Source organism: Oncorhynchus mykiss, chromosome 8 (assembly GCF_057628025.1).
Source record: "Oncorhynchus mykiss isolate SJ-2025 chromosome 8, ASM5762802v1, whole genome shotgun sequence".
NCBI classification, from domain to species: Eukaryota; Metazoa; Chordata; class Actinopteri; order Salmoniformes; family Salmonidae; genus Oncorhynchus; species Oncorhynchus mykiss.
Window position 1 is genome coordinate 34,721,765 of NC_143029.1, and position 24,258 is coordinate 34,746,022.

At 42.7% G+C, this 24,258-nt stretch overlaps 1 protein-coding gene across 3 annotated transcripts in view; it reads left to right on the plus strand.

Moving 5' to 3' along the window:
- The window catches only part of LOC110529847 (serine/threonine-protein phosphatase 2A 56 kDa regulatory subunit gamma isoform), a 41,818-nt gene extending 24,757 nt beyond the window's left edge, over positions 1–17,061 (plus strand). For all 3 annotated transcript variants that reach the window (XM_021612445.3, XM_021612446.3, XM_021612448.3), the window contains 13 exons: positions 8,094–8,293; positions 10,067–10,177; positions 10,267–10,359; positions 10,486–10,616; positions 10,754–10,813; positions 10,922–11,030; positions 11,208–11,261; positions 11,468–11,638; positions 11,733–11,860; positions 12,032–12,133; positions 12,219–12,291; positions 12,641–12,751; positions 14,115–17,061. In XM_021612445.3, the coding sequence (XP_021468120.1) occupies positions 8,094–8,293; positions 10,067–10,177; positions 10,267–10,359; positions 10,486–10,616; positions 10,754–10,813; positions 10,922–11,030; positions 11,208–11,261; positions 11,468–11,638; positions 11,733–11,860; positions 12,032–12,133; positions 12,219–12,291; positions 12,641–12,751; positions 14,115–14,249 (1,478 nt within the window). In that variant the 3' untranslated portion in view covers positions 14,250–17,061. The remainder of the gene's footprint in view (positions 1–8,093; positions 8,294–10,066; positions 10,178–10,266; positions 10,360–10,485; positions 10,617–10,753; positions 10,814–10,921; positions 11,031–11,207; positions 11,262–11,467; positions 11,639–11,732; positions 11,861–12,031; positions 12,134–12,218; positions 12,292–12,640; positions 12,752–14,114) is intronic.
- Positions 17,062–24,258: the final 7,197 nt, after the last annotated feature.

Below are 24,258 nucleotides of genomic sequence, written 5' to 3' on the forward strand. Positions count from 1 at the left end.
TTTTTGAGCTGTATGTATGTATGTATGTATGTATGTATGTATGTATGTATGTATGTATCTGAAATGTCCATTTATTTGGCGCCTTTGATCCAGAAAAACACTGGTTCCAACTTGCTCAACGTGACTACAAAATCTCAAAAGTTGCCTGTAAACTTTGCCAAAACATTTCAAACTACTTTTGTAAATTAATGTAAATAATCTATAAAATTAAAGACTGGATGATCTGTGTTCAATACAGGAAGAAAACAAACTGTAGCATGCTTTCTGGTCTCGCGCCTCTAACAGTACACTTCAAATTACCCTTTTTCAAGATGGCTGTACTTCTTCATTACACAAAGGAATAACCTCAACCAATTTCTAAAGACTGACATCCAGTGGAAGCGATAGGGCTTGCAAGAAGGTCCCTTAGAAATCTGGATTCCCAATGAAAACGCATTGAAAAGAGTGACCTCAAAAAAAAAAAAAAAAATATATATATATATATATATCTGCATGGTTTGTCCTCGGTTTCGCCTGCTAAATAAGTTCTGTTATACTCCGACATGATTCAAACAGCTTTAGAAACTTCAGAGTTTTCTATCCAAATCTACTAATAATATGTATAGCTTATCTTCTGGGGATGAGTAGCAGGCAGTTGAATTTGGGCATGCATTTCATCCGGACGTGAAAATACTGCCCCGTCACCAAGAAGTTAAGGGTATTGTCATAAATATCTGACTTTACTCTACAAATGACAGCAATTTATATATCTAGTCCCCCATTTTAAAGAAGTCATAAGTGTTTGGACAAATTTCACATAAATGCTGACCACACCGCAAGTGTTGCAAAATAAATGTACACCAGTCAAAAGTTTGGACACCTTCTCATTTCATTTAAAAAAAAATATCTTTACTATATTCTACATTGTAGAATAATAGTGAAGACATCAAAACAATGGCATCATGTAGAAACCAAAAAAGTGTTAATCAAATCAAAATATATTTGAGAATTCAAAGTAGTCATTCTCTCAACCATCTTCACCTCGAATGCTTTTCCAAACCTTTTGACTGGTACTGTACATGTTATTCAATCATTGCACCCACACTGCTCACGTCCGTCTGCGTAGCCAGGCGCTAAAATATGACTTGGTTCTATATGTGAAGCTTGTTGCGCTGAAAGTCCCACCTCACCCATCTCCTCATTGGTTTTTAGGAGCATATACACATGTGGGTGATTGAAAGATGAACTGAGGTCCACACTCCAGTCCAGTTGGTGGTGGTAATGCACCTTATAGTTGGTTGCTAACCGCCATATAAAGTCCAAAGAAGAAGCCTGAAGGAAGAGAGATTAGTAAAAAACTAACTGTTTACCATTTTATCTGTGGATTAATTGTCGGAGTAGAGGACCTAGTGCATTTCAGGTAAAATAACAACCCAATGTTTATATCCCAGGACGAATTAGCTAGCAATAGCAAGTTAGCTAGCTAAATTGCCATGAATGTTTAATGTGTTTCGACCTGTCCCCAAATGAATATAGTTGGTTCAGAGTTTGTTTTGATATTTCAACCTGCATGTCCTGATCACGTCTGTTGGGGGTGGGAAAAATCAACATGTGCGCAATGGCGCACAGTCTGGTCAGCATGTTAGTGTACCATATTCCTAGCACGCAATGACTACATCAAGCTTGTGACTCCACAAACTGGATACAAGTTGGATACATTCGCAGTTGGTTTTAATTCTGTTTTGGGGCATGTTTTGCGCAATAAGTACTGACCTTTTAGGTTACTGGCCCAATGCTTTTAACTGCTAGGCTACCTGCCGCCAGGGTCCCTCTAACTTTCTCACTCATCACCATTCACGATTGTCATTGTTATCCGTATTCATGGTAGGAACCACATTCATGCTTACATACAATAAAAATGACACCATTATTTATCGTTCACTTCCTATTGGACAAAACATAATCTGAAACACAACCAAAACAAGCTTTAAATGTACCAAACAAGTTTGTAGAGTCACAAGCTTGATAGTCATTGTGTGTAAGGAATAAGGGACCAAATAGTACTTTTTACTTCTTTAATAAATACTTTTATACATTTTTAAATGGGGGACTAGATGTATAAAGTGCTTTCATGCACAGTGCACAGAAGGCTGCTGCTCGGCAATGATGAGTGTGCAATAGCTAGCTATCTACATGAGGTGAGCGTTCATCCAGAAAAATGAGACTGATAACGAGTGGCTATTTGTGAGTTAATGGTTCTGTGGTGGCTGTCACGCTCTGTTCTCCTGGAGCATGATTGAAAGTGTTTTACATTTTGTATTCATTCAGCAAGCACTGTTGTCAGGAGTGCCTCAGGGTCTGAGACTGCCTACTATTAGAGTATCAATCATTTGCTCATTCCCGTTCTGTGCATGTTATTTTACACTTTTTTAGGAAGCTGCTGCCCACCCTCCCCCTCATCACATTTCTTATGTATCTGCTGCTCAACCTGCGCCTTCACGTTTCTCTCTTTACTCACCGTCTTCTGAACCTTCAACCAATTTGATCAACATGATGTAGCCTATGTTTCTGCCTCAAATTTCTGAACAACAGAAATAAAAACCCAGCGGCTATTTGAATTGACCTTCCAAAAATAAATACGTTTTGTAGGGGGATTTAGGCTACAACCTTCTCTGTTGTAACTAAGGATATTGCAGTAGCATAATATCCTTAGTCTACATATTGTTTTGCCACAAAGCAATATGTTTTAAGCACTAGTGTTGTACTTTAGGGCTGGGAAATGCCAGGGACCTCACGAAACGATATTATCATGATACTTGGGTGTGATGTGTTGCGATGGTGTTTGTGATTAGCACAGCAAATAACACCACAGAGCTAGTGTGACGGCCACATTGTTTACATCAAAAGTTAGTGGGGTATTTACTGCTGCTCGTTATCAACACCTCGTCAATCAGCTCTTCGTCTGCTTCCTCCAAAATGCAACTATATTTTGCCCAGGTGTATTTACCACTTAGTTTCTATTAACACTAGAAAAGTTTGGTCTCTTTGTACCCCCGTTGAGGCCAATGAGTAGTCATTTTTACTCAACATTCTAATAGTAATAAATACATTTCATGTATGCTACGGGGAGAATAATATTTTGCTTGTGTTTATGAAGGTCTTGGGTAACATAAGGAAAAAATTAATCTAAACTACCATTTTCATCAGTTTGTTACTGTACGCTGTTTATTGCCGTGTGCTCACTTGTGGAGCGCATGGAACATATTGAGTTACTTGGCAATGGTAAGTGTTTTGGAAATCTCAGAATATGTTCTTTCTGATACTATATATAAATGTAACCATTTTACCTGCATGTGATGTTTCGATTGACATGTCCTCTTAACTGCTTATAACACATTGATTGTGATATTGAAATTCTAACATACGTGTGTTAAATAGACTTAGGGAAAAGTCAAGGATGGTGGGGACATAAATACATTTTAAATGTTAAATTAATATTGGGTCAAAATGAGCCCTTTGGCCTTCATAGTATTACAAAAACGTACTGTAGTTTTAACTTCTTCGTGACAGGGGGAAGTATTGAGTAGCTTGGCTGAATAAGGTGCCCAGAGTAAACTGCCTGCTACTCTGTCCCTGATGCTAATATATGCATATTATTAGTAGTATTGGATAGAAAACACTCGGAAGTTTCTAAAACTGTTTGAATGATGTCTGTGAGTGTAACAGAACTCATATGGCAGTCGAAAACCTGAGAAAAATCACACCAGGAAGTGGGAAATCTGAGGTTTGTAGTTTTTCAACTCTTTGCCATCCCAATATACCGTGTAAATGGGGTCATATTGCACTTCCTACGGCTTCCATTCGATGTCAAGTCTTTAGAACTTTGTTTGAGGCTTCTACTGTGAAGTGGGGGCGAATGAGAGGGGATTGAGCCAGGTGTCTGGCAGCAGCCTCAGTGACGCGCATTCACATGAGGTAGCTCTCGTTCCATTGCTTTTCTACAGACAATGTAATTCTCCGGTTGGAAGATGATTGAAGATTTATGATTAAAAGATTATTGAAGATTTATGATTAAAAACAGCCTAAAGATTTGATTCTATACTTAGTTTGACAAGTTTCTACGACCTGTAATAACTTTTTGTCCAACGTTCGGCTGGACCTGAACGCGTGTTTGGATTTGTTTACCAAACGCCCTAACAAAAGAAGCTATTTGGATGTAAATGATGGATATTATCGAACAACACAAAAATGTATTGTGGAACTGCGATTTCTGGGAGTGCATTCTAATGAAGATCATCAAAGGTAAGTGAATATTTATAATGCTATTTCTGACTAATGTTGACTACACAAAATGGCGGATATCTTTTTGGCTGCTTTGTCTTTTTGTTTTTGTTGCTTTTTCCGTAACGTGTTTTTGATATCTGACCCAGCGGTTGCATTAAGGAGAAGTATATCTCTAATTCCATGTAAAGACTTGTATTTTCATCAACATTTATGATGAGTATTTCTGTAAATTGATGTGGCTCTCTGCACAATCACCGCATGTTTTAGAACTACTGAACCTAACGCGCCAATGTAAAATATTTTTGGGGTATAAATATGCACTTTAGCGAACAAAACATACATGAAGTCCTGATGATCATCAAAGGTTAGTGATTCATTTTTATCTCTATTTGTGCTTTTTGTGACTCCTCTCTTCGGCTGGAAAAATGACTGGGTTTTTCTGTGAGTTGGTGGTGACCTAACATAATCGTTTGTGGAGCTTTTGCTGTAAAGCCCTTTTGAAATCACACTGTGGCTGGAACAACGAGAATTTTATCTTTTATCTGGTGTACAATACTTGGATGCTTGAGGAATTTTAATTGAGATTCTTGTTTTGAATTTGGCGCCCTGCACTTTCACTGGCTGTTGGCGAGGTGGGACGCTACCGTCCCTCATAACCTCTCTGGGATAATGAACCGCTTGCTCTAGTCATGTATTATCGACCACCTTACGAGATCTAGACAGTGGTTTGTTTACAGTAAAGCTACACTATACAGATGCTAGCACTGACACCTTGTGGTGTTAAATTTGAACTGCACACAAGGATGGTACATAATATTAACTTTATTTCAAGCAGCATTTGGTGATTTTTGTATTTTGCAATTAAATCAAATTAACCTTCAAATATTCCTTTCTACACACCCTCACAATTGTGGTATTTGCTAATAATGTCTCCTGTGTGTCACCCCTTAAGGCCTACTTTCATTACGAGGGTAAGGCTAGCTACAGATTTCACACCAAATAATGTGATTTAACCAAAACGGGATTCTCAATGTCAGTGTCCAGTTGCAGGGGTTCCGTTTTTAAAATAGAAAAGGCCCCCGTTATTAAATGTTGTTGTTGCTCCATGAAGTAATCCAACAATGTATACGCGGTCTCATTGATTGAGACCGGTGGCTCCACCCTAATTCATGACACTCACCTGTCTCTTACAATGAGAGAATATTTGAAAATAGACAAGATGGTGGCGTACACGTTGTTTGATTACTTCATGGGGCAAAAATGTATTTATTTTAGTAACAGAGCATTTTCTAAGTTAAAATGGGCCCCCTGCAACTGGACATGGACATTGAGACTCTGTTTCCATGAATTGAGAACAAAGATAATATCGCCAATACCAGGTTAGTTGAAATATCTGACGTTTTGTGTAGGCAAACCCTGTAACTCCCAGTATAATGGATACCAACATTTTGGGGTTAAATCACATTATCTGGCTTTAACATTTGTAGCTAGGGTAGGGCTTGCACAAATACATTTCATGACTGCATGTACAGGAGCTGGCGAAGTCAAATCGGTTATTCTTCCACACAGCCTCATAAAATGAAAAACCCACACACTCATCTTTCCAATATCAGCCTTTTTCTTTTTTTAATGAAGTTATCATCAAATGATTCCTACACACATTACCTTAGATGTGAGTGCTTTAACTACGTCTATCATTTTAAAATGGATAACTGTTTACATTTAGATGAGAAATCTTGAAAATGTATTAGTCCTGTTTCAGTATAGAAATGACAAGCCACATGCATTGCACATGCCCACAAGGTCAATACTAATCCCATCAGTTAAATTACCATAAAATTCACTATACTGAAGTCAAAGAATGAACACTTTCATATCATGCGAAGACCACCACCTACAGTGTTCGGCCACTTTAATTTTTCCACATTTTGCTACGTTTGTCTTATTCTTCTAAAGTTAATTAAATAAAGCGATTTCCTCATCTATCTACACACACTACCCCATAATGACAAAGCGAAAACAGGTTTTTATAATGTTTAGCAAATGTATTAGAAATAATAAACACCTTATTTACGTAAGTATTTAGACCCTAGAAATTGAGCTCAAGTGCTCCCTGTTTCCATTGATCATCCTTGATGTTTCTATAACTTGGAGTCCACCTGTGGTCAATTCAATTTATTGGACATATAATTTGGGAAGGCACACATGTCTACATAAGGTCCCCACAGTGGATGTCAGAGCAAAAACCAAGCCGTGAGATCAAAGGAATTGTCCGTAGAGCACTGAGACAGGATTGTGTCGAGACAGATCTGGGGAAGGGTACCGGGACATTTCTGCAGCATTGAAGGTCCCCAAGAACACAGTGGGAATGTTTTTCAGGGCAGGGACTGGGAGACTAGTCAGAATCGAGGGAAAGATGAGCGGAGCAAATAGGGAGAGATCCTTGATAAACCTGCTCCAGAGCCCTCAGGACCTTAGACTGGGGCGAAGGTTCACCTTCCAACAGGACAATGATTCTAAGCACCCATCCAAGACCACACAGAGGCGGCTTCGGGACAAGTCTCTGAATGTTCTTCAGTGGCCCAGCCAGAGCCCGGACTTGAACCCGATCAAACATCTCTGGAGAGACCTGGAAATAGCTGTGCAGCAACACTCCCTATCTAACCTGGATCTGCAGAAAAGAATGGGAGGAAGTCCCCAATTACAGGTGTGCCAAGCTTGTAGCGTCAAACCCAAGAATACTCCAGACTAATTGCTGCCCAAAGTGCTTCAACAAGTACTGAGTAAAGGGTCTGAATACTTATGCAAATGTGATATTTCAGTTGATTTAATTTGCAAAAATTTCTAAACCATTTTTTGCTTTGTCATTGTGGGGTATTTTTTAGATTGATGGGGAAATTATTTATTTGTATTTATTTACAAGAAAAAGGGGGCAGCTCTTGGGAACTGTGGGGAGGATATTGGCCTGGCGGTTGGGAGCTTTGGCCGGTGGCTGATGGTTCGGGTCCTTGTTTTTGACCTTGTGGGAGATCTGTCTACGTGCCCTTGAGCAGGACGTTGACCCTGGTTCCTTCTGTGTGTCGCTCTGATATGAGTCTGTTAGATGACTAATGTGATGTAGTTGTTGAGCGCTTTCACTGCAAGTATGTTTTAAATAATAATAATAAAACATTTCGAAAAACTTACCGTGTGCTACACGTCATCCTGGCGCCGCCACCTCTTGCGGCTAACGTTACTATCCGTGCAGGCACTGCATCCCGCTGCCATTCTTCTTTGGGAAATCTTAACTTTTTAATTTGAAAAATAGATTCCTTCCCGGTCGTAAGGACGATCCCACCTGTGAATAATATGGTCAATTGCACATTTTGACCTTGAAAACAACTAGACTGTTTACACACCAGCAGTTCTTTGGGTTCCAGGAATCACTTCTGCTGCTCCTCAAAGCAATTAAAAGATGTACAGTTATGCTGCCATATCGTAACCTTTAATTGCTGGAAAATAACACTTACTTTGACTGCTTGTCTGCCCCCCTGCTTTGACCATGTTTGCAATGAAAAAATAACATTGCTGCTTCGACTACCTGTCTGTCTTGCTTGTGTTTTGATATGCTTGCCTAAATAGCTGCATGTACTCCCTCCTGAAATCACTATATTGGGAAGAAGGGTCCAGGAAAAGTTGGATCCCCAGCCTCTCCATTTCATTATTTTGCCTACAGCCTGTGCTGCAAATTTGTTTGTTCTGCGTATTTTGTCAAGCAGTGAAAAGGAATTTCCCTCGTGAGGGGACAACGTATGAATCTGACTCTCTCTCTCTCTCTCTCCCCCTCCTAGATGTCCCTGCGGCGGAGCAGGAGAAGCTGTTTGTCCAGAAGCTGCGTCAGTGCTGTGTCCTCTTTGACTTTTTGTCGGATCCTCTGAGCGACCTGAAATGGAAGGAGGTGAAGCGGGCTGCGCTCAGCGAGATGGTGGAGTACATCACCCACAACAGGAACGTCATCACAGAGCCCATCTACCCAGAGGTGGTGCACGTGGTCAGTAGACACACAGTGGACAAGGCCTTGCCTCATGCACTTACAAATGCCTATCTTGCCGTTTCCCTTCCATGCTGATTGTGTGGTGAACATAGGACTAGCCACAACGACATTGATTCTGTCCTCATAAACTTGCTATTAATGGTCACCAGAGACAACCCAGTGTTCCCCCTAGAGGTCTTGTCCTGGGTCAGGTGTAGGTAGACCTAATAAGCCCCTCATACAAACAAATATTTTGTGCATGATTCTGTCTCTGGCTTCATTGACGTCATAACCCTGCCATCCTCAATCACAAAAGCTATAAACCATTTCAATCAATTCAACTGTCAGAAGCTATTATAAAAATACATTGTTGAGGTTGCCTGTTGCAGGTTATGTCTTCAGTTCTATTTAGATATTGTATTTTGGTTCCTGAGGCGTAGGGAATGGGACGTGCCTATCAGATGAACTATGTGAACCCAGGGTATGACAAAATACAATTGCTTTAAGGGAGTATGTAAGCACACTCGTTCGGTTTGCCTAGCCGACTTCGGCTAGCCGCCAGCTAAATTGAAGCATACTGAAGCCTTTACACTCACTGGACTTAAATCTTATCGGTTAGCTTTAGGCCTCTTATCTACCAGTATTAACTTGCTAGCTGTTATCAGCCAAGGGCTACTACTGTGGCCTGAATCTGTTTCAGTCCACATAGTTGACAAAAAATCAAATTGGTGTTCGTCATCCTGGGTTCACCTACCTCTAACAGATATAGCCTCCTCGTTGTCCCTTCAGTTCAGCCCTGGTTAGCAGGCCAGGCCGCCTACTACCTGTAGCTGAGTGAATGAAATACTGGGTCTGTGGGGTAGTCTAAATGTAAGTGAGTCCAGTGTGAACATAGCTGCAGATGTTAAGTGCTGCCTGCTTGCCTGTCAGCCAGACAGGTCTGAATTAAAGCCTTTGATGTTTATCAAAGCAGGCCTCAATGCTACGCAGGAAACCGAGGATGATCGAGGTGCAAATTTCCCCCTATTCTCCTGATCCTGTCTCTATTTGATCAGTGATCAGTGCAGCAGAAAATGCAAGGTTGCTGCCAAATCGGCATAACAATGTTCTTGGTTTACTTTAGTTCTCCCCTTCTTGCCCCTTCACTTTGAAGTATTCACTGCTTTTAACATCAAAGTAAGGAGAGAGATGGATGAAGCGCACTGTAAAAGGTGTTCTTTATGGTTATAATAGGCCACAACGGACAGCTCTTTGATAAGTGCGCTATTGTTAGACGTATCAGCTTCAGATTGGTAAAGCACTCCCTGTTCATGTACCTTGGTGGTCCATTAGACTGACAGTGACACACTCTGGGAAAATAAAATGGGTTATCAGAACGTAAACATTGACAAGTGAGTGCACGCTAACCTCAGGCCTGCAAGGGGTGTGGCGGGATGTAGTGTTCTCTGAGAGGAGAGAAAAGGCTGTGAGATAAAGAGAAGCCTGCCAGAGTGATGAGGGATGTCTGCTGCTTATTCGTTATGGGAGATTGAGAGACTGGTGAAAAGAAAGCAACTATCTAGGCTACTTGTTTTTTTTTTGACAGAGCTGGAGAGCGAGAGGCCAGGTAAATGTCATCTTGACGGTCGTGTCATTTCTTTCTCCTCTGTCTAGTCTGCAGCAGTAGTGGTTTGTGCTTCATCTTTTGGCTGCGTTGACAGAATTTTTTGAAATCTAAAAATGAGCACATAAATGAACAGGAATAAACAGGCTGATGGGTGAAGAGGTCCGATCTCTGTCCTTGTCCTTCAGTTTGCAGTGAACATGTTCAGGACGTTGCCTCCATCGTCCAACCCCACAGGGGCGGAGTTTGACCCGGAGGAGGATGAGCCCACGCTAGAGGCAGCGTGGCCACACCTACAGGTACGCACGCACGCACACACGCACGCACGTGAATGAACACACACTGTTTCATACCAGTGACGTGTACACCTCTGCTCCTCTTTCTCCAGCTTGTCTACGAGTTCTTCCTCCGGTTTCTAGAGTCTCCAGACTTTCAACCAAATGTAGCCAAGAAGTATATCGACCAGAAATTTGTAATGCAGGTAAGCACGGGTCCTTTCTCACTGGAAGTAAAGCCACATGGGATGTGATGATGTCTGTGTGGGACTGGCTGTGTCCCTGTGTGTGTTGTGAACAGGTGTTGTAAGGTCACTGTGTTGTCTCCACAGCTATTGGACCTGTTTGACAGTGAAGACCCCAGGGAAAGGGACTTTCTAAAGACCACTCTGCATCGCATCTACGGCAAGTTCCTGGGCCTGAGAGCGTACATCAGGAAACAGATAAATAACATATTTTATAGGTGAGTAAATAGCCCTAATACAGCACTGTGAGATTAGTTATTTGTTGGCAATGTTTTTAAATGACCATTAATTTCACTAGTCTGTTTCACTTGGGTCTTTGGTAATTTTAATTGATGGAACTGTCATTTCTTTGCAGCTTCATTTATGAAACGGAACATCATAATGGAATAGCAGAGTTATTGGAAATATTAGGAAGGTATGTCAATTTGTAATTATTTCAAATAGTTTTTGTGCCTACGTTGTTTTGCCAATCTCCCCGTATTAGATTTGCTGATCACAACCCTTTTTGTCTTTCTGTTTGCAGCATAATCAATGGGTTTGCCTTACCGTTGAAAGAGGAGCACAAGATATTCCTGTTGAAGGTGTTGCTGCCTTTACACAAAGTCAAGTCCCTTAGTGTCTATCACCCGCAGGTATAGCATCTAGACCCATTACTGTTAAAGAAGCCTTAGGCCTACTTTAGAACAAAACCTTTTGATATAGGCCTACAGTGTTATAGGTTGGAATACATGTTCATTCCAGTTCTAGTCAGCGTTGTTAACATGATAGTTGTAGTTAATATGCTCTTTTGTGTCTCTGTCTCTTTCTAGCTGGCGTACTGTGTGGTGCAGTTTCTAGAGAAGGACAGCACCCTCACGGAACCGGTAAGACCTCTTCCAGTTCGCTGGGCAAGAATCACCAGTACACTGTTTGAGATTAGTACATTGCTCCAATGCTGGTTCAGTTATCATGTGTAAATCATCTCCATAGGCAGTGATGGCTCTGTTAAAGTACTGGCCAAAGACCAACAGCCCTGTGTGTGACTAGTTAGTGCAGTGTTAAAGTATGGCTCTACTCTTCTCGCCTACAGACAGTGATGGCTCTTTTGAAGTACTGGCCAAAGACCCACAGTCCAAAGGAGGTGATGTTCCTCAACGAGCTGGAGGAGATTTTGGATGTCATCGAACCCTCTGAGTTTGTCAAGGTCATGGAGCCCCTCTTCAGACAGCTGGCCAAGTGTGTGTCCAGCCCACACTTCCAGGTGTGTTATGTTGTTTGTGTGTTGCGTGCTTGTGCGTGTGTTAGTGGTTATGTGTGCTAAGACGTTACCTGACCAAGGATTCCTCATGTGTCAGGTGGCAGAGAGAGCGCTGTACTACTGGAACAACGAGTACATCATGAGTCTGATCAGTGACAATGCCGCCAGAATCCTCCCTATCATGTTCCCCTCGCTCTACCGCAACTCCAAGACCCACTGGAACAAGTGAGTCACTCTGCTAACAACTAACTACCACTATGGAGCTTGCCTCTCTTTCTGCCTATCGGTTTTCCGCCCTATTATAAGGAAGTTAACAACTGTATGTTTTATTGTTATGCATTCCTGGGTTCATACGAATTTGTGTGTGCGTGTCTCTCTGCATGTCTGTGTGTACAGGACAATCCACGGTCTGATCTACAATGCCCTGAAGCTCTTCATGGAGATGAACCAGAAGCTATTCGACGACTGCACACAGCAGTTCCGAGCAGAGAAGAACAAGTAAGAAGCCTTAAACTTACAACATCCACCCACATGTTGCCCATGACTCTGAAATGACTGTTCCCCTGTCGTCGTGTGTGCGCAGAGAGAAGGCCAAGTGGAAAGAGCGAGAAGAAGCGTGGGTGAAGATCGAGAATCTGGCCAAGTCCAATCCTCAGGTGAGCATGCATCGTCATTATTCGTCTCTGTGCGGGCATGTTACTCCAGCCCCGGTGTCTCTTCCCCTCTCAACCCAGTAGTACTGCACCTAGTCCCCCATCTCAGGACAGAACAGCCCAGGCAGCAACAGATAAATGGATGTACGCTATGGCTGTACTCTGTGTATTGCTCAGAGCCCAACAACCACTTAGCAGAACTGGACACACAGCCATCATATATTTTGACCAAATTATCTAAAAAGGTATATTTATTATCTTTGGTTCTGGGAGTCCTTCACCTCTTTTTTTTGCTGGTTTTACTTCCTGGTGTCTCATTATAATCCTCCCCCTTTCACTCTCCCATGTTTAGTTCCTGGTGTACGTGGACCAGTCAGGCCTGGGTAGTCCCATGGAGACAGACGGACCAATGATAGAGGACTTCAACATGCTGAAGAAGACTATAGAGGAAGAGGCCACACAGGTACTGTGGGTGTGGGACTGTGTTCCTTTCCTGCTGACCACCTCCATGCTGTCGTGTGTTCACGTGAACGTCCAGAGCAGTGTCTTCCTCACTGTGTGAAATGTAGCACCAGTGTGACATTAGTAGAACTAATCTTGTGGATCCTCTCACACCTTGTTGCAGTTTTTAAATATGTGGAGAGACAGACGTGTGTTTGAACAGGAGCAGGGTAGCATGGGCCTTGGTCAAAAGTAGTTCACTACGTGGGGAATAGTGTGCAATTTGGGACGTAGTCTAGGTTGTAGGTGAAGAGCAGGTTCAGGGAGAGGGCTGAGTGCCGCACTTATTGACAGGATCAGATATAGGCAGGCTCACATTTCAAAGGCAGTGGAGAGCTTACATGAATGAATGAAACACCGTACTCTAGTGTACACCCTACAGCAGTTGTTTTCAACCTGTGGTCCGCAGGGGTACTGCAAGTGGTATACAAATTATTATATAAAAAAAATAATAACGTTTTTTCTTCCAAAAAATATGTTTGGAGGATTAATAGTATTATAAGCTTTTTTACATATCACAATGCACATTTGTTTATTATAATAATAATAAGCCTTTAATTTGTTACATTCAACGCAAATATTTACAAAATATGACTGCCAAGATATATATATTTTTACATAAAATATGTTTGACTCATCGAATGATTGTCCTCGAGAGCTTTTGACAGTGATTTGGTGGTCCCCGGAAAAGGCTGAGAACCGCTGTCCTACAATGCACAGCATAGTGTACACTTCCTACTAGACTACTACATGTCTAGGAGGGTTTAGTGATCACTGATGGATTGGGCTGAGTTAGCAATACAGTATGAATCACTTTGAGTTGAGATCTCGTCAAGACGTGATGGACCTAGTGAAACTTGTTATTTGAATTTTAGCGGCACTGAAGAGTATTAAGGACTAGAGAACGTTTGTTTTGAGGGGGTGAACTCACTCTGTGTAACTGTTTCTTGGTGCAGAGGAACCAGTATGGGTGTGTGACCAGTCCAATGCTTTGATTACACCAGGCACAATCTCTAACGATAAACTGCTGGAGATAATTTGTTTTACAATGGGGGGAGGAGACGAGGATACATTCAGCAACTTAGCGGTCGACGACTATGAGTCCCATGTTTATGCAAATTAGCAGTAACCAATCGGGGGAGGGTCTAGTTAGCTAGCTTCGGCACTGTGCTGGATAGGCCAACAGCCAACGTGAAGTTGTGCATGCTATTTGGAAAATACACCCAAAAATGGGAGTGCTTGGCAATTTCTTACTATTTTGTAGCTTTTGGTATGACTGGACTATGCTTAACAGTTCTCTCTCTGTTCCTGCCTGTCCCTGATAGCTCCAGAGGAACGAGCGTAAGGAGCGTCCGCTGGTCAGGAGGAAGTCTGAGCTGCCTCAAGACATTTCCACCGTCAATGCCCTGGAGACGCACCGGAGGGCCGAGGACATGGTAACACCACACGACGGCCACTAGAGACCACACACAGTACAGTCCGATTCACACTGACAGTCCGATGCACACTGACAGTCCGATACGGACGGAAGGACACGACAGACGGACCAGCACAGAAGAGAAGAGAACAGAATGACCTGGCTGAAAAAATCTGGAGCTCAAACCAAACTCTACTTAGCCCAGTCCAACTATGACAGTTGATCCCCAGTCCACTCCAGCCCTGCGCAACAGATGTCAATGGCACAGGACGTTATGGCATGACCAAACATGACATTGTTTCCCTCGCCCAACCTCCCTATCCCTCTGTTCTGCTCTCGCTGTCTTGTAAAAGCACTCTAGGGTGCAGTGGTGCCCCCTTCTGGTAATTTCTCAGGTTTTCTTTTCTTGTTTTTATTTGTTGGTTTGTTTCTGTTCTTTTTCTCTCATTAATGATGTCATGTGCTTTGGAAATCCGACTGGCGAACAGACATGTATTATAGGCACATGCTGTACGTAATGGCGAAGGAAGAAGCAGCTTGGTTGAAGACCACTTTTTATTTTCTTCCCATCTCTCTCTACTTGAGCATAGAAAGGAAAGTGCCGTACTTCTTCCTCAGAGCCCCATTACATCTGCTTTTGCCATGAGCTTTACCCTTCTCTCTCTGTGTGCATTTTTCTTTGTTCTGCTATGATTGGATAAGAGGAGAAGCAAGGGGGACAGTCGGCGGACTGTTGGTCAACAGACGTTGTTGTAATGGAGTTGTGGTGGGGATTTAAATGTGCTGGCCTGAGGAAGGTTGAGGCTGAGGGACAGGGAGGGGTTCTTCTGTCCTCGACTGGATATCTGCTGGTCTGTACAAACATAGTTTGGTGCCAACTTCACTTTTTTTTATCTGAATGATATTGTAGGCAGTTGACCCAGGTTGCAGTGTGTTTGGGTTGTTCACACAATGGTCAATGGTTTTCTGGATCCATTGGAGTTTACTGTCCATGTAAAAACAAAAGACACAGACTCTGTCTGTGTACTTCACAATCCCCATCAGTCTTTCAGTCCTCATTAATATTGATCAATGTCATCCAACTCCTGTCATGTTATTGATGTGAAAACTCCAAGGTCTAATTTTATAGTTCAGTGTTTACAGACTCCCATTTTGAGTTTTAGTGTGTGGGACAAGAGGAACTGAACTGGGCTACACACAGAGGAATACTCATGGCTGGTTTTTCTACTCTTCATAACCAAAACCCCTTTCTTTCTGATGTTGCTGTTATGTGTTAGCAAGTAGTAGGCTAGTTCAGCCATATAAAGACCATTCTGTCTGGAGAAACCGAGTCGAATTTGAACACAAGCCTTTCTTTTCATAGTGCCTTTATTGTACATGGGGGACATCGGCTAAACTGGGAAAGAATAGAAGGCTAACGTTATTTGAAGGCCAAACCATGTTAAATTCATTATTAGCTTCCTAACAGACCAGAGAGAGAGAGACGTCGAAACACACTGCCCCAGAGTATTGTTAAATCTACAACGCTGATGACGATGGTGGTCAAGCTAAAGAGTGGAGTAGCCCCAATGACTTAACATGGAAGGACTTCCTGATTTTTAAAACATGAACAATAAAAATATCCAAAATGAGTCAGTCATGCTGTGTAGTCTGCTCGGTTCTGTCAGTCCCTCTGTGTGCCCGATGAATAACGTGTATAGAAGGATGCTTCCCAATTAACCTCTAATTCCCCGTTCCATTTAGGATCTATCCCAAATGGCAACTTATTCCCCTAGAGCCCTATAGACCTTGATCAAAAGTAGTGCACTATATAGGAAATAGTGTGCCATTTTGAGATTCTATCAAGAGTATTGATGTCTGTTGCAGTACCATTGTTTGCGCCCCCAGACAGACAAGAACTCTGGCTGTATCTCTGTAGAGAAGCTCACCATCCAGGTGGTGCTGCTGTGTATGTTTGTGTGTGTGAGACTGCTTCGGGATTCTTGCAGGGTCTATTCCTTTGCCTGCAAATTCTATTATTTGCCTGTTCAAATTGAATGTGCAAATGGTAGATTTACTACCATGATCACGTTTTGCGGCTTCTTTTTTGTTTCTTTTTTTTAGAAATAACGTTCACCCATTTATGCCATCCCCTTCCACTCCCAACTATTTTGCTGTACAATTACTAGAAGGAAGTCTCGAGTGCTTTATTGATGGCACAAACAACTGGATGGCTCCAGGGTTGTGGTCAATTCACTTACAATTTCATAAATTAAGGAAGTAAACTTAAATTCCAATTCATTGCTTCTCAAAGAAGAGAATTGGCTCTTCAGTTGACTTCCTGAATTGACAAAGTAGAATGGTTCCCAACCCTGTCTGTTCCAATGTCCTGAGAACCGAGGACTTCACTTTGGTGATATCAAATGGCTTTAATATTATAGTTTCTTTGGAGCCCTCTTTATATTTTACGTAAGCATTCTTTTTTTCTTTTTTTTTTCAAAAGAATAATACTGCAAGTGTCCTTTTAGTAGACATCCTGTACTAAATGGCTTTATCTACTATTTTATTTGATCTGTGTATTATTAAATGGTAGATGCCCCTGTGTACATACAGGAAACAAAGGTTATTAGCTACTGCAGACAGTTTGGATGTGGCACAGACTACAATATGTGACTATTTTGCATTTAGAGCAGTTAAGAATTTGAATTATAATATTTTTTTATCGCTTTGTAATTAAACAATTTGTTTTACAGCATTTAAAAAATGTGAAGTGATCCTACATTAGCATTTTGTGAGCGCTTTTATAAAAAAAAAAACAGCTGTGTACATCAACATATATGGTAAATAAAGAATGTGTTTTTTATATTTTCATCCAAGAACAGCCATTGAGTGCATTCATGATTTGCCTCATTCCTCCTTGACTAGCCTTGGAACCCCATGAGACGAGATCAGAAAGGATGGCCACGGGAGACTACTCCTTGATGGATTGCATCTCATATCCCTCTTATTTAGTTCGGTATCCGTGGACACAAATCACTTATCAAGGTTTCAGTCTCAAATCTCCATCACTCAAAATCTGGAGATTACCTTTTTAATACATCTCTACACCACAGCACATCAACCCTGAGATAATATTTACAAATCAAACACCAGACCTGTTTGTATTGGCTCTGTACCAAGCCTACCATTTAGAATGAGCCCATGGGTACGATTTTAGCCTGCAGTCATGCGTTGTATGAGTCATTTCATTTAACCTTTATTTAGGTAGGCATAGTCAGTTGAGAACAAATTCTTATATACAATGACGGCCTGGCAAAAGTCCTCTTGCGGGGACAGGATGGGATTAAAAATGTATTACATTTTAAAAAATGGAACAAAACACATCACAAGTGAGACAACACTACATAGAGACCTAAAATGACAACATAGCATGGCAGCAACAGTTATTAGTATTTGACACCCCTAGTGTCTTATAATCAAATGCTTAGGCGTGTATTCTATACTGGTACGAGGATATTGGAATGTAGGCAATTATTCTCACTTAAAGAAATATATATATTTGTTACACCACCTACAATTTCCCGAAGCAAGCAAGCATTTTCCTAGCTTTGAAACGGGGCCCAGGATCAAGCTGCTAGACTAGAGATTCCTACTGTAACTCTCTGCTACCATCTTGTGGTTTTAAAACGGTCACTTTAATACTGAGCTCCGATCAAAGGGAACTCACTGAACCAGTGACATTCTGAAACGATTTGCTAATCTGCCATTTGGTGTACTAGACAAGGGGCCAGTTGCATAAAACCGATTCAGTGGAGGGCCTTGTTATTGTTTTGACATACTAGACTAATTTCAGTTAGCCTGTTGTGTAAATGGGATGACCTATTGACTGTTGGAGGGCTTAGTCAAAGTCTGGGGGCTACACAACTGAATCAGACCTGGGTACAATCAAATACTTTTGAGATTAGTCCAGATTAAAGAGTTCACTCACATTGGGTAAGAGGTCTCTGTTCACAAGATTATGTATGATGTGGTCAAACAGGCTCCCTTCCATTGTCCATAGCATACCACTTATTAGCAAATACACTTATTGTGTATTTGAAACACAGTGAACAATGGACATTTGTCACCCAGCCCAGGATTTGTACCGGCAACCTTATGCCTACAGATCTGCCTCCTTAGCCTTTGGGCTAGTGAACCTCAGAGCACCAATTCATAACCTTGAGGCAAATGCTCTACCTCTTAGCTGTTATCGACCAATATAACCTCATAGATGAGGTAAGTGTAGGCTATTTCTGTGCTGTGTTGTCTCTGTGCACTCTCAGTAGTGGTGCAGTGAGACAATTGGCTACACGGTGCCAGCTCCGGACTTAATTGGTTGTTCTAGGGTCATGCTGTTCCCCAGCCCCTTAGAGAGCAGACAGGGCTGACTGTGGTGTGGGGGACGCTACCCCTACGCACACTGTGTCTAGCACATCTGCTGAGCCCTGCTCTGCTCCCACACCATCCAGCCATCCAACAGACCAACACACTCAACCACTCAGGGAATCATGTCTATAATTATTATGCTCACTCAAACCCATGATCATTATCAGGATGATAATAATTGTGATGGTTGTGATTGACACAGTCATTTTTGTTTTCTGGCCTCGGTATTGTGGAGGTGATGACTCGTGTATGTCGGTAGAGCCGTCCTCTATAGACAGTGTGGATCACTCCCAGTAAGAACAACATTAGGCATAGGCAAACAAATCGTTTTAGGTTAGCAGGGAAAAAGGAATCGGTCAACTTCTGAGAACTATTCATCTGTGTCATAATCATTCATTTACGTAAGTGAATAGTGTCCCCGTTTTGACCCTTACTGGAGGTGTTTATTATGAACAAATAATTTGCTTTATCATCGACACATTGCTTCCCATTTATCCCAAAACATATGTTCTCTGAGGAATCTGAGATGTTGAATATAACTAAATAAACTAGTTGTCTAATGGTTCTCTCTCTCTCTCTCTCCCTCCCCCCCTGTGGTAACCCTCCCTCTTTCCTCTCTCGCTCTCTCCCCCTGTAGGTACCCTCCCTCTTTCCTCCCTCGCTCCCTCTATCTTTCTTCATCTCTGTCTCTCAGACGAGGTCGTTTAAGATGCTGAATGTTTTTGCCGACAGCTGTAGCGTTTTGTTTAGGCTACCAGAGATTTTCAAAAATGATCATGTACTAGTTATGCGCCTGTCCTCCTGTATACCTCCCTCCACCTCCAGTGTTAGATCTTACGGCTGCCGTGCTACCCCAGGTCTCTGTATATAAAGACATTTTGTCACGACGGGATGGTGTCAGCTCCTATTGCCATGGAAACATTACTTTGAACTTTTAAGCGTCGACTCCATTGTGATTGCGTTCAATAATACACTGCTCAAAAAAATAAAGGGAACACTTAAACAACACAATGTAACTCCAAGTCAATCACACTTCTGTGAAATCAAACTGTCCACTTAGGAAGCAACACTGATTGACAATAAATTTCACATGCTGTTGTGCAAATGGAATAGACAACAGGTGGAAATTATAGGCAATTAGCAAGACACCCCCAACAAAGGAGTGGTTCTGCAGGTGGGGACCACAGACCACTTCTCAGTTCCTATGCTTCCTGGCTGATGTTTTGGTCCCTTTTGAATGCTGGCGGTGCTTTCACTCTAGTGGTAGCATGAGACGGAGTGTACAACCCACACAAGTGGCTCAGGTAGTACAGCTCATCCAGGATGGCACATCAATGCGAGCTGTGGCAAGAAGGTTTGCTGTGTCTGTCAGCGTAGTGTCCAGAGCATGGAGGCGCTACCAGGAGACAGGCCAGTACATCAGGAGACGTGGAGGAGGCCGTAGGAGGGCAACAACCCAGCAACAGGACCGCTACCTCCGCCTTTGTGCAAGGAGGAGCAGGAGGAGCACTGCCAGAGCCCTGCAAAATGACCTCCAGCAGGCCACAAATGTGCATGTGTCTGCTCAAACGGTCAGAAACAGACTCCATGAGGGTGGTATGAGGGCCCGACGTCCACAGGTGGGGGTTGTGCTTACAGCCCAACACTGTGCAGGACATTTGGCATTTGCCAGAGAACACCAAGATTGGCAAATTCGCCACTGGCACCCTGTGCTCTTCACAGATGATAGCAGGTTCACACTGAGCACATGTGACACACGTGACAGTCTGGAGACGCCGTGGAGAACGTTCTGCTGCCTGCAACATCCTCCAGCATGATCTGTTTGGCGGTGGGTCAGTCATGGTGTGGGGTGGCATTTCTTTGGGGGGCCGCACAGCCCTCCATGTGCTCGCCAGAGGTAGCCTGACTGCCATTAGGTACCGAGATGAGATCCTCAGACCCCTTGTGAGACCATATGCTGGTGCGGTTGGCCCTGGGTTTCTCCTAATGCAAGACAATGCTAGACCTCATGTGGCTGGCGTGTGTCAGCAGTTCCTGCAAGAGGATGGCATTGATGCTATGGACTGGCCCACCTGTTCCCCAGACCTGAATCCAATTGAGCACATCTGGGACATCATGTCTCACTCCATCCACCAACGCCACGTTGCACCACAGACTGTCCAGGAGTTGGCGGATGCTTTAGTCCAGGTCTGGGAGGAGATCCCTCAGGAGACCATCCGCCACCTCATCAGGAGCATGCCCAGGCGTTGTAGGGAGGTCATACAGGCACGTGGAGGCCACACACACTACTGAGCCTCATTTTGACTTGTTTTAAGGACATTACATCAAAGTTGGATCAGCCTGTAGTGTGGTTTTCCACTTTAATTTTGAGTGTGACCCCAAATCCTCCATGGGTTGATAAATTTGATTTCCATTGATAATTTTTGTGTGATTTTGTTGTCAGCACATTCAACTATGTAAAGAAATAAGTATTTAATCAGAATATTTCATTCATTCAGATCTAGGATGTGTTATTTTAGTGTTCCCTTAATTTTTTTGAGCAGTGTATTTTAGGAAGAGCATTCGACAATGAGCATTACTTTCGTTGCAATTGCTGTGTGTGTGGTGTGTGTGTGGTGTGTGTGTGTGTGTGTGTGTGTTACTCCCCCGCATCTCCATGACTCAGCACCCCTCTCCAGCAGTCTGTGGATGAATGGGATAGGGAAGGGGGATGGAGGGGGCCAGCTACCAAGGAAGGAGCTACTGAGAATCAGGAAATGGACTCACACTGCCCTGAAGGTCTGGAACGGCAGTGATGTGACTCCCTCTTGTTTAATTCTCTGTCTTCAGCTGTGCTGCTTCTTAGAGAGGGATGTGTTTGTTTTCCCTTACTTACTTTCTGTCTGTTCCCTCCGTCATCATGGGACCATGCGATCCATTCACTAAGTCATCCACCACCAAAGCAGCTCTCTCTGTGGTCAGCACACTGACTGGAGTGGTGTGGCATGGAGCAGGGAGGGTGAGTGATGGGCACACAGAAGGAAGGAAAGGGGGGAGGAAGAGAGGGATGGAAAAGGAAAGAATAAGAAGGAGATCAAGTGAGGGAAAGGGGTACACCTAGTGAGTTGAACAACTGAATACATTCAACTGAAATGTGTCTTCCACATTTAACCCAACCCCTCTGAATCTGAGAGGTGTGGAGGGCTGCCTTAATCAACATGCACGTCTTCGAGAGGAGAACAGTTATGACACTGACAGGGGCGTGAATTGATCTACTCAGAGAGGAAGTGGGGGGATGAGTGGTAGAGCAATAGAAAGATATAAGGAGAGGGAGAGTGTAAATGAGTGGCTTAATTAAGGGGCATATCTAGTTTAGTGCTACCTGTGGTGCTCTTTCTTTAATAATAACCATCCTTACTGGTGCAGGAGCAAGGTCCTGTGTATCTCTCAGCTGAGGGGTTATATTTGTAGCCTCCACTTCATGAAACACACTTTTAATTGACCCGGAAGAAAACAATGAAAAGAAAGAGGGAGCGTTGTGGAGTGAATGAGAGAGAGTGAGCGGCAGCATCGACTTAATATGAGCTTCAACAGAGTGGGTGGAGTCGAGCCAACGTCCCTCTCTCACCCTGTCCGAGGCCACAACAGGACAGCAATCTCAAGACGGGCTTTTGGTCCAGTCTACATGTAGATAACCATTACACAAGATGTCTGCTGAAGCCTCTAAAGTCAGTCACACCTTATCATGGCTTCAGTCTCCTTTGTCTCCGTATTGAATAAAAGAGGCTGTAAATTCGGAAATAGGCTTCAAAGGGTTATTCAGTCTGAGACTTCAGTAGCCTATTTCAATGAACTATGCCTTTAACAAAGAAATGCATTTCCTGCTGAAACCCCCAGTATAGACCAACCTAAATTTCAAGCTGGTCTAGCTGGTTAGGCTGGCCGACTATCTGTTCAAGCTAGTGATGCTGGTGACTAGCTCATGCTGGTATGCTGGTGATGCTTGGTATGCTAGACCTAGCTGGTCTAGCTGGTCAAGATGGTCTGGCAAAACCACACCCATAATATTTCCCAGCATGCTCTATTGCTGTTTGATTTACAATTGTCTGTTTTGTTTGTTTTTGCATGTGCATTGATTGATTCATTAATCTTATCATGCACAAAGATAAATACCATACATTTTGATAAACTAATCCAATCTGTTAGTTGGACTTATTACACCTGTTACTGAAATGGTTGTTACAGTTGAGAGGGTTTAGGAAGTCTATGACCCCGGCAGTCATTCTGAATACAGATTGTGGGTGAATAAAAGTTCCAGTTGTTGGATATCCCCTCTCTGGCTGGATTCCTATAGGAATTAAACATAACTTTGCAAGCCAGTGGAAGGTACCCTGGCAGTTAGAGTGTTGGCCAGTAACTGAAATTCCTGAGCCGACAAGGTAAAAAAAAATCTGTTGACATGCCCTTGAGCAAGGCACTTAACCCTAATTGCTCCTGGGTTGCTGTTGATAATGGCTGACCCTGGCCGTGACCTCACTCTCCGAGGGTGCCTCAAGGAGAGAAGGGATGCGCAAAAAAAAACACATTTTCAATTCACACATGCGTATAATACACACTTGTACATAAAATTGGACAAATATAAGCACTCTAAATTATTTCTTATTTTAATGTGGCTTGCACGCCAGATGTGGCCACTGTATTAGCGAAAAACTAGGCCTTTAAAGTAAGGCTGTATGTAATGTATTGTCCTAAATAATTAAGCACTTCGATGCTGGTTTTGCTGGTGGCGAGCATATGTTTGTATGCTGGTGACCAGTGTCCAAAACACAGTAAAGGCTGGTCACCTGCAAAAACACAGTGACGACACCAGCAAAAAAAACTGTGAATGCTGGTCTCCAGCAAAAGCACAGTGAACTCAGCTGGTCACTAGTGTCCAAAACAGAGAAAGCCTATGCTGGTCTGTGATGGGTTTTTTTCAGCATGGTTAAACAGAAACAAAATATTTTGGTGAGCTACGGTATGTTAAAGTATGTCAGTATGTTAAAGTGGGTGTAGTTACTCCTGACAGGTTTTTTACCAGGAACAGATATTTTGGGGATGTTTTGTTCTGTCCTGAAGGGAGGGTTACATTGCTATTAATGCGCCGCGAATGAGGCCATTGTGAAGGCCACACAGGGAAAGGACAATAGATGGAAAGCAGAGAGGGGGTGACAGCCCCGGTGACAGGCTAGACTTGCAGTTCACACCTCCCTTTTCCCTACAGAACAAGAGTGATACTTGGCTCTGACAATTAAAAAAAGACAGCTCGACAATGTTCTAGTCTAGTTCTTGAAAATAATAGAAGGCGTCTTTTCCTCCTCACGGTCTTGGAAGTGATTACTTGGAAATGTTTACTGATCAGAGCTGACTGGTTAATGGATGTCGTGGCATCTTGGCTATCTAAGTGTGTTCTCTAACTATCCAAGAAAGGAAGGGCGAAGCATGTCTATAGTATTAGAACAGGCTCGTTGTCTAAAACTGCTCTGTAATACCCATTGGATGTTGACTTTGTACATTGTAATTGCAAAGGAATAAGGCATACAACTTTGACCAAGTACAGTTATTAGCGACTATGTTGTTTTTTGTTAGGAAATCTTTCTCTTCTTAACAAGAGAAGAGGTGACTTCCAC